The 13,456-nt window shown below is 42.5% G+C and overlaps 1 protein-coding gene across 1 annotated transcript; it reads right to left on the bottom strand.

Annotated features, from left to right (window-relative positions):
- Window positions 1–752: 752 nt before the first annotated feature.
- Window positions 753–10,547, bottom strand: LOC116408911 (transmembrane 4 L6 family member 1-like). Its single transcript, XM_031897334.1, has 6 exons — window positions 10,311–10,547; window positions 6,074–6,255; window positions 4,123–4,188; window positions 3,571–3,716; window positions 1,840–2,026; window positions 753–1,722 (listed from the first exon to the last, which is right to left on the bottom strand). The coding sequence occupies exons 2-6, from the start codon at window positions 6,242–6,244 to the stop codon at window positions 1,708–1,710; spliced, it is 585 nt and encodes a 194-aa protein (XP_031753194.1). The 5' UTR covers window positions 6,245–6,255; window positions 10,311–10,547; the 3' UTR covers window positions 753–1,707.
- Between the last annotated feature and the right edge of the window lie 2,909 nt (window positions 10,548–13,456).

Below are 13,456 nucleotides of genomic sequence, written 5' to 3'. Positions count from 1 at the left end.
TAAACAAGGACACAGATTTTGTAACCTTTTTGGCCAACCTACTGGCCATATATTCACCTACCGGTGGCCACTGAAAAAGTCTCCGAGACCAGACGTAGCAGCGATTTTTAACACAGTATAGTAAAAAGTACTGATGTGTGGTGTATTCTTACTCCAGCTGGATAAAAGCTTCGCTTCATTTTCCCAAAGTCGCCCAAAGTTTCCTTGAGGGGCAACTTTGGGAAAACAAAATGACACGTATGCCATCCCACTGGCGATTTACATTCTTACTGGTGGGACGGCATTGCGGGGAGATTAGTCGCTCGCGGTAACGAAGATTTGACATGGGGCAACTAATCTCCCCCAACTGCCCCAATGGCGAAGACACTGAGCTACTAGTAGCAGCTACTTGTCACAGCTACTAAACGCCAGAAAATCCCCTGCCATAGACAATACTGAGAATTGCCTCTGCTAAAACACACGTAGAGACAATTATCAGTAAATGATCAGCATTGTCTATTTTTTAGTAGCCACAACAAGTAGCTGCTACTTGTAGCTCTGTGTGTCTTCACCCTAAAGCTTTGGGTGGGGAGAGTGTGTAAGTGAGTTTTACCCACTGTGAGGCACAACCAGGCCATTTGCATTAGATCAGCACATATCATTCCCAACATGGCCCTACAGTATTAGTTGTCACACAGTAGATAGTAATGCAAAAATGTCCATCCTTCATGCAGCTGTGTCACCGTCATTATGGCAAATACCAAGTTCGAATCTTAACATGGAAAATAGTTTATTCAAAGTAATTATGAGGGAATTAGCACAAAAGCACAATTTTATCTTCTCATCATAAGAATTTACCCATTGTAGCTCAGTACAAGGCTTTCATAAAGAGCCCATGGAGCTGCCCAGGGCCCTGTATAAGTGGGGCATTTGCCACCCCAACTTAACCCTTTTTTGGCTTCTCTGTGCCCAAACTCACCTCCATAGGGTCATAGTTTCTATAGCTCTTAGATTTTCTTCAATGCATACCACTTCAATATTGTAACCCACAGAGACCACTCACAGCAGTTAGCTTTGTTTAGTACAGTAGAGGCAGAACAACAAACGTTAACTAGTTGGGGCTCATTTATCAACACTGGGCAAATTTGGCTGTGGGCAGTAACCCATAACTACCAATCAAATTGTTGAATTTGTTGTTCTACCTGCAGCTGGCTGAAAAAAAAACAATCACTGGTTGCTATGGGTTACTGCCCACAGGCAAATGTGCCCAGTGCTGATAAATGAGTCCTAATTATTAATAATTATCTGGTTGGTTGGCTGGTTGCTATAAGTTACTGCACCGGTATAATTTTGAACACATGTTGACATCTTGCTGGAGTTAAGGGCAGGGTCCCTGATGCAAAGAGTCAAGGAAAAAGATACTGGGGGCCCAGGGCAAAAGCCATTTTTGCCCTGATCATATATTTGCAATCCCTTTGGATCACACAGAATCCTGTTATGATGCCCTTAAAGTGGCGCCAGTTGCCACGCAGCTACATTTTATCTCACACAAGTGAGGATGGCTCTCGTTTTAATATCATAGAGAAAGGGATTTCCAAGTTTTCTACAATTACATGTATATAAATGTATATATTAACACTTTTTAAAATAACGTTAGTTCCCCGAGTGTCCCTTAAATACAAATACGCAGTTATTTGCAGCTTCGTGTTCTGCCTGGTGTCACAGCGATCAGGCAACGCCCGTCTGAAAGAGAAACGACAAAGTCAGAATCTGCCAGGTACAAAGGGAAATATGTAAAGGGAAGTAAGTGCCCCCCAAAAAAGAAAAACATTTAATTATTGTCAATGGTGGATAACTGACCTTTCTCTTCCTCATGCATGTGCCGCACAAAAATCCAAAAAGCCCATTGATGACTTGAATGAGGCACAGAACAGCTTGAATGGCGCCAATGCCCAGAAGGATAGAGAACAAGACGACGTTCCAGAGCACAATGTTTTCAGGTTCCCTGCACGTGTTCCAGATCTCTGGGTTAAACAAATAGTTCTCCCTAGTGGGACACAGAGGAAAAACCCAAAAGCAACCTTTATTACAGTTCATTTCAACAAGTACAGGTATGGGACCCATTATCCATCCCATTATGTTCTGCCCCAATAAGGGGTAATTATATCTTAGTTGGGATCAAGTACAGGTACTGTTTTATTATTACAGAGAAAAGGGAATCATTTAACCATTAAATAAACCCAATAGGGCTGTTCTGCCCCCAATAAGGGGTAATTATATCTTAGTTGGGATCAAGTACAGGTACTGTTTTATTATTACAGAGAAAAGGGAATCATTTAACCATTAAATAAACCCAATAGGGCTGTTCTGCCCCCAATAAGGGGCAATTATATCTTAGTTGGGATCAAGTACAGGTACTGTTTTATTATTACAGAGAAAAGGGAATCATTTAACCATTAAATAAACCCAATAGGGCTGTTCTGCCCCAATAAGGGGTAATTATATCTTAGTTGGGATCAAGTACAGGTACTGTTTTATTATTACAGAGAAAAGGGAATAATTTAACCATTAAATAAACCCAATAGGGCTGTTCTGCCCCAATAAGGGGTAATTATATCTTAGTTGGGATCAAGTACAGGTACTGTTTTATTATTACAGAGAAAAGGGAATCATTTAACCATTAAATAAACCCAATAGGGCTGTTCTGCCCCAATAAGGGGTAATTATATCTTAGTTGGGATCAAGTACAGGTACTGTTTTATTATTACAGAGAAAAGGGAATAATTTAACCATTAAATAAACCCAATAGGGCTGTTCTGCCCCCAATAAGGGGTAATTATATCTTAGTTGGGATCAAGTACAGGTACTGTTTTATTATTACAGAGAAAAGGGAATCATTTAACCATGAAATAAACCCAATAGGGCTGTTCCACCCCCAATAAGGGGTAATTATATCTTAGTTGGGATCAAGTACAGGTACTGTTTTATTATTACAGAGAAAAGGGAATCATTTAACCATTAAATAAACCCAATAGGGCTGTTCTGCCCCCAATAAGGGGTAATTATATCTTAGTTGGGATCAAGTACAGGTACTGTTTTATTATTACAGAGAAAAGGGAATTATTTTGAATCCCAGTCTGGGCCTGATATTGGGGGGGGGGGGCTAAGTCCCCCAAACCAAAACCATTAATTTCCTGATCCACTTAAAAATCTGGCCACTTTCCGTTAAGCCTCACCTTTGGGGGTCAAGAATTTGAAACTGTCCAAAAGCCAGAACTATTGGAAGGCATGTTGTCATTTATATATAATGCTTGTATGAGAGTGTAAAATCAATATGTACACAGTACAGCTAACAGAGTTGTTTGGGTAAGACCTTACAGCCACTGGCGAGCTTGTATAGGGAAGTATAGTTTATTCTCCTTATTCTCACATATTGACCCTTAGATTCATTAGCAATGAGATAAGAATGCTAAGCAAGACAGAGAAAACAACACCACAGCAGCAAAAAGAAAACTACATATATATATTATATATTAAATATATATATATATATATTTATTGACCATTAATTTATTGTGACCCTTGACTTACTCTTCAGTGCTATTCCTGAAGGGATATTCATAATTGCCACTTCCAGTGTCACACAGAGGTCCGTGTATCAAGCCCATTGCTGAGATAATGACACAATACACTCCCCCGGCAGCACCCAGTGCCGACAGTACCACCGATAACAACATCTGTAGAAGAACAGAGAAAGTCACAACAAGACAAGTATAATGGGATGAAATGCAGGGGTGGACGTAACGACCCAAACCCTAAGCTGGTGATGGCCCTATGCCCAGCCATGGCCTTGCATGCAAAGCCAGGATATACAGAATATATATATACAGAACAGGTGGGGCTGAACTGTACCTTCTTCTTCTGATATGGTATTGGATTGTTTGTATTTCTGGGATGGAAGCAGTGGAGAAGACACTGGACTGATGGTTTCTATAAAAAACATCCTATACTAGATTTTTTTTTCCTCAGCCAATGACTTTAGTGTTAGAGTGCCCCCTAGGGGCCAAACATGTGGCAACAAATAGACTTGCTACTGGGATGAGGATTTACTATTGAGTGATTATAAAAGTTCTGAATGCTTACCCCACATCTGTTTGCACAGCATCCTTCGCCTCCAGCCCCCAACATCATGAATGCGGGCAGGAAAGCCTGTAGGGCAAGAATTAATAATAGTAATTTGTACATCCTGAACATCATGTGCCACCCATACACCAAATCACTAGCCCAGGGGGCAATGACTGGATCATACCGCAGGCCCACAGGGAGCTGTCGGCAAAAGAGACAGTAGATCCACAGATGCAGAATTATTTACATTACGTTGCCTGAACCTCAGCTGCACTCACAAGGTACCCAACATACATTTAATTTGTATGAATTCAAATATATATCTTTACATTTATACTTACATTTTATGCTGAAAATGTCCCACCTGTGTCTCTCAGGCTGTTGTTCAGCTACAACACTCAAAACTCTCCCCAGCAAGGAGACCTTTTTGAAATAACACAAAGGGGCTGATTTACTAACCCACGAATCCGACCCGAATTGGAAAAGTTCCGACTTGAAAACGAACATTTTGCGACTTTTTCGTATGTTTTGCGATTTTTTCGGATTCTTTACGAATTTTTCGTTACCAATACGATTTTTGCGTAAAAACGCGAGTTTTTCGTATCCATTACGAAAGTTGCGTAAAAAGTTGCGCATTTTTCGTAGCGTTAAAACTTACGCGAAAAATGCGCAACTTTTCGCGTAAGTTTTAACGCTACGAAAAATGCGCAACTTTTTACGCAACTTTCGTAATGGATACGAAAACTCGCGTTTTTACGCAAAAATCGTATTGGTAACGAAAAATTCGTAAAGAATCCGAAAAAATCGCAAAACATACGAAAAAATCGCAAAATACCGATCATTACGAAAAAAAACGCAATCGGACTGCATTCGACCCGTTCGTGGGTAAGTAAATCAGCCCCATAGGGTTGTAACCTGCCAGTTTTGACCCAGACAACCTGGTTTTCAGGAGGGCTGCCCGGGTCAAAACTCCTTGCTGGTTTTCCAAATCAGGAACATCTGGCAGGACTCTGTTAGACTGACAGTTGTGATAAACCAATCACTAATTGCCACTCTCATAACCCTCTCATCGACCACACCTCATGTTATCTGCCCCACCCCTGTGACATCACAAAATCCGCCCCCCCCTCCGCTGGGGTTCCCCCCACTCGGAAGGTGGCAACCTTAATAACACATAATAGAGGGTGGTAGATTTCCTCCTCTAAAATTTCAGCCTAATATAAAACAATTTAAAAATATTTAACCAGACACAAACATTCACTTATGTAGCTGTCCATGCTGGGACTGATATAAAGGTCAAATATTCCACTATATAAGTTATGTAAGAGATTTTACATAGCTTGATCACTGGCCAGTCCCTATTTTATATATAATTGTGTATGGGACCAGCCTGTTAGCCTGTTATAGGGGATCCTTTCCTGGGTCAAAGCATGACCTTTGCAGTTCTACAGTTTGGCCATAAGGTGGCACTGTGTTATAATATAAAAGGTTTTGCAACCATGTGGAAGGAGTCTATTTGTGAGAGATCTCTCCCAGAGCAGAAAGGTGTAGAGAATGAGTGGAACCTGGGTGCCAGGTAGGCCCAGACAGGTCAGGCAAGTTCTGTTATAGGTCACGCTAGGTGTGACAGATAGGGCTGTAGGTCCAACCAAGGATCGTAGAGGGATTATTATCTCGGGTGTATTGTTGCACAGAGTAGAGTCTCAGTATACAGACCTACAGCTAGATAGTGAAATGCCTGGGTTCCACTGGGGAGACTTATAACCTGATTGCCATTGTTGCCCTGCGGGGATAAAGTCATTGTGACCAAGTACTGCAAGTAAAATCCTGACCTGTGATATGTAAGAGATCTGCACTGTTGTTTGTTAATACTCCTATTGTAGATCTGTTCTATAAATAAGTCCCTGTTTAAGTTCAAGACCCACCGGTGCCCATAATTATTGAGGCAACAGAAAAGCAAAGTTCATACCAGTAGTCCAGCTCCGATGATACCATTGAAGAACCAGACAAAATCAGTTATCTGCTCCACCTGTAGAATCTGAGCATTGGGAAAGTACAGGAGCAGATTGGCAATGATGGCGCATATGCCGAGGGGGAAGAGGAGCACCCCAATGAATCTTGAGCACTTCCCTGTGCACATTTTAACTGAACCTGAAAAACAAAGAGGTCAACAAATCCATTTTTGCCATTTTTGTTACCCACAATTTCTCAGAACCCCAGTGTAATTGCCCATTGAGACTGTTCTGCCAGACACCTATAGGTGCAACATATAATGTACCAACTGTCAGGCCAGCTATGCTGCTCTGTTGCACCTCATTCAATAAAGTAGGCAAACAGCTGCCCTGTGTTAGTAAGTGAGTGCAAGTGCGCTGAGTACTGCCTTGTAATAAAAGGACTTCCTACGCCCTATTTAGTGGTGCTGCAGTTCGTAGCAATAGTCAGGATCGGACTGGGGGTGCCGGCCATGTCTCCCGCACCCCCTAGGGGCCCCCACTGCACCCCCTGCAGGGGCCCCCTTCAGCCTCCCCAACCCCCGACAGGGGTCCCCGCCCGACATCCTCCCCTCAGCACCCGTAAGTTTAACGCCCAGGGGAGGAAGGGTCAGCGCTGGCAAGGGTCGGGTCTGGGCTGCCGGGGCCCACCGGGTTTTTTCCCGGTGTCCCGGCTTCTCAGTCCGACCCTGGCAATAATAACTACTCTCCATCATCTCCACTTTGTCCTGGGATTGTGCCTGTTACAGGGAAGAACCAATCTAGGGAGTTTTCCCTTTAGTGCAGAGTTCAGTTTATGCACCAAACCCCTAAAGAGGGATAAAAGCATTGGCTGAAGCACTTCTAGGCCACACCCATTCCGACTTATTCAGAGATTATAACACAATGGGAGGGCTATAGTAGCAGATAAAGGGGGGCTGTTGCCAGTCTTGCCAGTGTTGCCTTGCCAGTGGCAGATTAGCTGAGGCATGGCTAGGCAGTGACACCTTCACAGAGCTGGGGGGAAACACAACAGAAAACTAAGTACATGGGATCTTTTATTGGATAATGGAAAGCCGTTATCAAGTAGGCACGGAAGTACAGGAAGGCCATCTCCTATAGACTCCATTTTAATAAAAAAAATTCAAATTAATATATAATTAATCCTTATTGGAGGCAAAACAATCCTATTGGGTTTAATTAATGTTTAAAATATTTTCTTAGTAGACTTTGAGTTCAAATTTGAATTATGGTTCAAAAACTGGAATGTCTGGGGTGCAAACACCCCAAAACCTTAAATGTAAATCTACGTCATCTAAAAGCTTGCGAGTTTCTGTAGAAGTCAATAGGAGTTACCCGAGACAAAGTCAAGCCTTATTTTCAACTTGAGATATTTGAGTTTTATTAAAGTTTTTTTTATTCACAAGAGTTTCCCATATTAATAACTAGGGGAGCGTTCGACATGTGAGTTTAATCAAATGAGGAAAACAAACTTAAAAACTGATAAACAAGCCCAAACGTATGGAGATTCAAATTATTAAAGATCCCTTACTGGGAAATCCCCAGGTTCCAAACATTCTGGATAACAGGTCCCATACCTGTACCTTGTACTTGATCCCAACTAAAATATAATTTTATAATCCTGTCCTTTTATTAACAAGGTGATAGAAAAAGGTAAAATACACTGAGGTACCTATATAGGGCATAGAGAGTATATATATATAGGTTATCGAGAGTCCCTTCTGTATATATGCAGAAATGCCCAGCTATACTGATAAATCTTCTAACTGTTTATACTGTAATTGTAACATTAGATTCCTTGAATTCCTTCCTTGCCCCATGAATGTGAGAGAGGCAGTGAGAAAAAGTAATATAGTAATAAAAATAGCTGTGCTAGAATGATTAAAGCTAAATACTAATTGGTTGCTATAGGTTACTGACAAAAAGACTTTATGTGGCCAATAATAAAGATTCACTTACAGGATATTGGAAAAATGAAGTTGGCTATACAGTATAATACTCAGTTAAATATTACAGCATTCCTGGTGTGATCAATATCGTTGCTTCTAAATGATTAACTTGATCGCTAGGCAGGATATTGGTGTTTATGCTGGGACATACCCCCCCGATACACAGAGTTTTGCAGGGATAAATGGTACCAATTAATACTGGCGCGGCTGTGTGCGGCACAACACCTTACACTGTCGGTACCTGCACGGCCTCGGCTGTATCACTAATCAGACTGACCCCTGGGACCCTATACATTCTGTGGGTTCCAGTTGTCTAATTCCAGGCAGTGCCATTCTGTGGCTACTAAAGCAAATAAAGTGCTGTCTTGTATAAAAAGGGCATTGACTCAAGGGATGAAAACATAATTTTGCCCCTTTATAGGTCCCTGGTAAGGCCTCACCTTGAGTATGGGGGGCAGTTTTGGGCTCCAGTCCTTAAGAAGGATATTAATGAGCTGGAGAGAGTGCAGAGACTGCAACTAAACTGGTAAAGGGGATGGAAGGGTTAAACTATGAGGTGAGACTGTCAGGGTTGGGGTTGTTTTCTCTGGAAAAGAGGCGCTTTCGAGGGGACATAATTACTCTGTACAAGTACATTAGAGGGGATTATAGGCAGTTGGGGGTGTTCTTTTTTCTCACAAATGGGGGGATTGGGGAATGCCCTTCCTAGTGATGTTGTAATGGCAGATTCTGTTAATGCCTATAAGAGGGGCCTGGATGAGTTCTTGAACAATCAGAATATCCGAGGCTATTGTGATACTAATATCTACAGTTAGTATTGATGTTGGTAAATATGGTTTATGTATGTGAGTGGATAGATAGGTCAGTGTGGGTCTGTATGTGAGTGGATAGATAGGTCAGTGTGGGTCTGTATGTGAGTGGATAGGTCAGTGTGGGTCTGTATGTGAGTGGATAGATAGGTCAGTGTGGGTCTGTATGTGAGTGGATAGATAGGTCAGTATGGGTCTGTATGTGAGTGGATAGATAGGTCAGTGTGGGTCTGTATGTGAGTGGATAGGTCAGTGTGGGTCTGTATGTGAGTGGATAGATAGGTCAGTGTGGGTCTGTATGTGAGTGGATAGATAGGTCAGTATGGGTCTGTATGTGAGTGGATAGATAGGTCAGTATGGGTCTGTATGTGAGTGGATAGATAGGTCAGTGTGGGTCTGTATGTGAGTGGATAGATAGGTCAGTGTGGGTCTGTATGTGAGTGGATAGATAGGTCAGTATGGGTCTGTATGTGAGTGTATAGATAGGTCAGTGTGGGTCTGTATGTGAGTGGATAGATAGGTCAGTGTGGGTCTGTATGTGAGTGTATAGATAGGTCAGTGTGGGTCTGTATGTGAGTGGATAGATAGGTCAGTGTGGGTCTGTATGTGAGTGGATAGATAGGTCAGTGTGGGTCTGTATGTGAGTGGATAGATAGGTCAGTATGGGTCTGTATGTGAGTGGATAGATAGGTCAGTATGGGTCTGTATGTGAGTAGATAGATAGGTCAGTATGGGTCTGTATGTGAGTGGATAGATAGGTCAGTGTGGGTCTGTATGTGAGTGGATAGATAGGTCAGTATGGGTCTGTATGTGAGTGGATAGATAGGTCAGTGTGGGTCTGTATGTGAGTGGATAGATAGGTCAGTGTGGGTCTGTATGTGAGTGGATAGATAGGTCAGTATGGGTCTGTATGTGAGTGGATAGATAGGTCAGTGTGGGTCTGTATGTGAGTGGATAGATAGGTCAGTATGGGTCTGTATGTGAGTAGATAGATAGGTCAGTGTGGGTCTGTATGTGAGTGGATAGATAGGTCAGTGTGGGTCTGTATGTGAGTATATAGATAGGTCAGTATGGGTCTGTATGTGAGTGGATAGGTCAGTATGGGTCTGTATGTGAGTGGATAGATAGGTCAGTGTGGGTCTGTATGTGAGTGGATAGGTCAGTGTGGGTCTGTATGTGAGTGGATAGGTCAGTGTGGGTCTGTATGTGAGTGGATAGGTCAGTATGGGTCTGTATGTGAGTAGATAGATAGGTCAGTATGGGTCTGTATGTGAGTGGATAGATAGGTCAGTATGGGTCTGTATGTGAGTGGATAGATTGGTAAGTATAGGTTGTGTGTGCTGGGTTTACTTGGAAGGACTGAACTTGATGGTCTTTTTCAACCCTATGTAACTATGTAACTATATAGTACCCCCACAGGCACAGACACACACACAGACACACACACATCTACTTACCAGTTCAGAAAGGTATAATGTAGATGAACAGCAGACAGGTAAGAAAACTCCAGATACAACAGAGATCCACAGATTTTAGGCGCCTGCCACAGAACAGCACGGAAACCCAGCGGCCAATCCCGGAGCAGGACTATTTTGCAAAGAATTTGGAAGGACCTTGGCCCCCCTAGCGCTGCAGGGATGTCAGATAAGCCCTGATATTGATTTTCTGCAAATGAATGTAGTTCTGTTCTCTTGGTCACTGTTCCTGGTTTCCACTCAGTAACTGACGTACATCAGGTACAGGGAGTATTTATGGCTTACCCTGGGCCGTGGTTGGGCAAAACCAATTTAGCCTATGGGAAATACACCAACCAGCCTCTTCCCTCTAATTCTAGCACCCCATTCTAGCCTAATCATTGGGAAACAGTATCCTAAAAGTACAGCCCATTACATTGACTCGTCAACATTTTAGTACTGATACTGCTGCCCTCGGCCGGGGGATCTTAGCCCTCAACTGTACTTGCACCAATGGCCATGAATGTAAAGGACCAGTAAAAAAATGAAATAGGTTTATTTGAATTTAAATATAATGTTCTGTTACAATGGTAAAAATGAAGTATTTGTTCTAGGGACACAACTACAGTTTATATATATGAGCCAGTTGAGTTCAAATAGGGCATAGGTTTCCATAAAAGATTACTGATAATCTGTGTGTAAATGGGTAAAGGGATTTGATGGGATAGAGTGGGTATGATAAAGCAAATAGTGGTGATATTGGCCATGCCTTTATATGATCACAGAACTCTCATCAGCCGACACTGCGTTCCCATAACGTCTCTTCCATCTTCAAGTGATAAAAATATTAATTCTGTATACATAAAAAAATGACGGGATTAAGGGAGAAATAAGGTGTATGGTCCATAGCCATATACATATATATATATACACCCTATGTAAAAAAATCACAACTTTATTATGAACACATTGCACTTCTGTGCATTTAATTTGGCTTTACATTTAATTTGGCTGTGCACCCTGCCATATAATTATTTTTGGCATCAGGGTGCAGACACTATAGGCCTGAAATATATATTTAGTCCAACTGCTGACACCCTCTGGATATGGGCGCCCGTCTATCAGTAACTGTCACATTCCTGACTCCGGTGAAACTCCATAACCATTGTACCAAGGTCCCCTCCGTGAGTCACCTAATCACTGTGGTTTCAGTGACACTATTATTAATCTTTCCAGTCTGAATTTATTTTATCAAGTATTGGCTCGTTTTTATTCCCTGACCCCTATTCACTCACAAAGGGAATATCTGACTCATGAATGCTGGTATCAGTGTGCCCAGCGCTTGTGACTCCCCGGACACTGACACTGACCGAGCCTGTCAGTAACCGACCTTCTGAGCTCATGTTTATGTCCATGTTCATGACGACACTGATACCTCCTTTTCCTTCCCAACAGCTGTAGCAGCCCCCAGTTTGCACTAAAATGGAAACATAAATCATTTTTTTTACTCCAGAACTGTTGTTGGATCATGATTTTTATTGTCAGCACCAAAACCTGATGCAAAGGAATCCCAGTGGTGCACTTGTGCAGCCCATAAAACTCCTGGGAAATTCAATTAAGATAGCGGCACAGGAGATCACATGGGGTGTGAGGATCAGTCTGTCCTTTAATATGGCAACTGGGGGAATTTATAGTGCTGCTGCCACAATGCCACGGCTGAGCTACTCTTTAGCCTTTACTCTTTCTACTCAGCAGTTGTTTAGCTTGTGACACTACTACAAGGGAGTTGGCTGGAGAACTAAGGACAACAATGGGAGCAGCTAGAAATGGGGTACCGTTGGCCGACAACCCCTGGGCTTGCAGTCTCTGTTAACTGTATATGGTTCAGCTTTCTTTTAAGGAAATGTTCAAATATCCCATATGGAGATGCAGAATCATGGAATTGATTGGTGCAGAAGCCCGATTCAGCAAGGACATACACAGGGCAAGAATTGAAGAGAGGGTGGGCCCCTACTTGAGGACAAGGTTACATCTGGGATACAGAGATATCAACTTTCCAGGCAATGCTCCACACACCCCACACCCAGTTACTCCCCAGTCATGAACAATTAAGGTGCCATACACGATAATTACAACATCGGGCATAGGCACTGTCGGACAGAGGGCCTCATCAGCCAAACCTGCCCAATTAAGATCTGCCCAATTTTAGGCCATATATCAGTCAGTAGGCCCCTGGGGGGTGCCCATGCTCGGGTAGATAAGCTGCCAAATTGGCCTGAAGTCTACGTGTGTTTTAGCCAAGGAAATTTGCTATGTCAGGGTATTTTCTGGCACTTAGTAGCCATGACAAGTAGCTGCTACTAGTGGCTCTATGTGTCTTCGCCATTACACTTGTAACACACAACCAACACAATATATTAACCTGGGGGACTCCAGAATATACAGGAGGGTATATAGCTCTGACGATGTTCACCCAGAAGCCCTAAGGGGCTTTTAGGAGTTTTAGCAGTTGTAGTTTGGCAGCAGTGCCCTATGGTAACTGTAACCACTTGTGCTGCTTAGTAACTGCAAGTTGTACTTAGGACATTCCACACGTTAATAAAGCAAAATCCCTGTATTTGGCACAGTGTCGCAATATTCACAATCTGAAGCTACCCCAGATACTAAATAAGCCCCATAGGAGCCACAGAACAGCGGCTTTGAAGTCTGCACAATTTGCAAAGAATGCAAACATTGCCACCTACTGGTAGATAAGTGGTTCTGTTACCTTTTTTGTAAAAAGAAACAAAAAACCCATTTAATATAGGGCTCAGAATATAAATCAAGTGCGCTGTACATAGGGAAGGGCCTTTCTCCACAGGGCAGGGGGTTAGGGGACCAGTAGGAGGCTAAAGTGGGGCACCTATATCCATCAACCAGTAATTCCCTTAGCCAGACACCTGACTCCATCAGTATTTGTAAATGAGTCCCAATAATACAGTAAGGGGCATATTTACTGAACTGGGGAATACAGTATATAGACACATATCTACTGCACGTCTATCATTTAATCACAAGGCAAATCTAATAGCAAATCTAATAGCATTGCTTCACATGATTAATCTCACTGCGTTGCACAACAGGCTTATCAGGGTGAGGTTTCAACTTTT

The sequence above is a fragment of the Xenopus tropicalis genome, chromosome 2 (assembly GCF_000004195.4).
Source record: "Xenopus tropicalis strain Nigerian chromosome 2, UCB_Xtro_10.0, whole genome shotgun sequence".
In the NCBI taxonomy this organism is placed as follows: domain Eukaryota; kingdom Metazoa; phylum Chordata; class Amphibia; order Anura; family Pipidae; genus Xenopus; species Xenopus tropicalis.
Note: the sequence above shows the minus strand (reverse complement) of the source record. Positions and strands in the feature narration are given on the sequence as shown.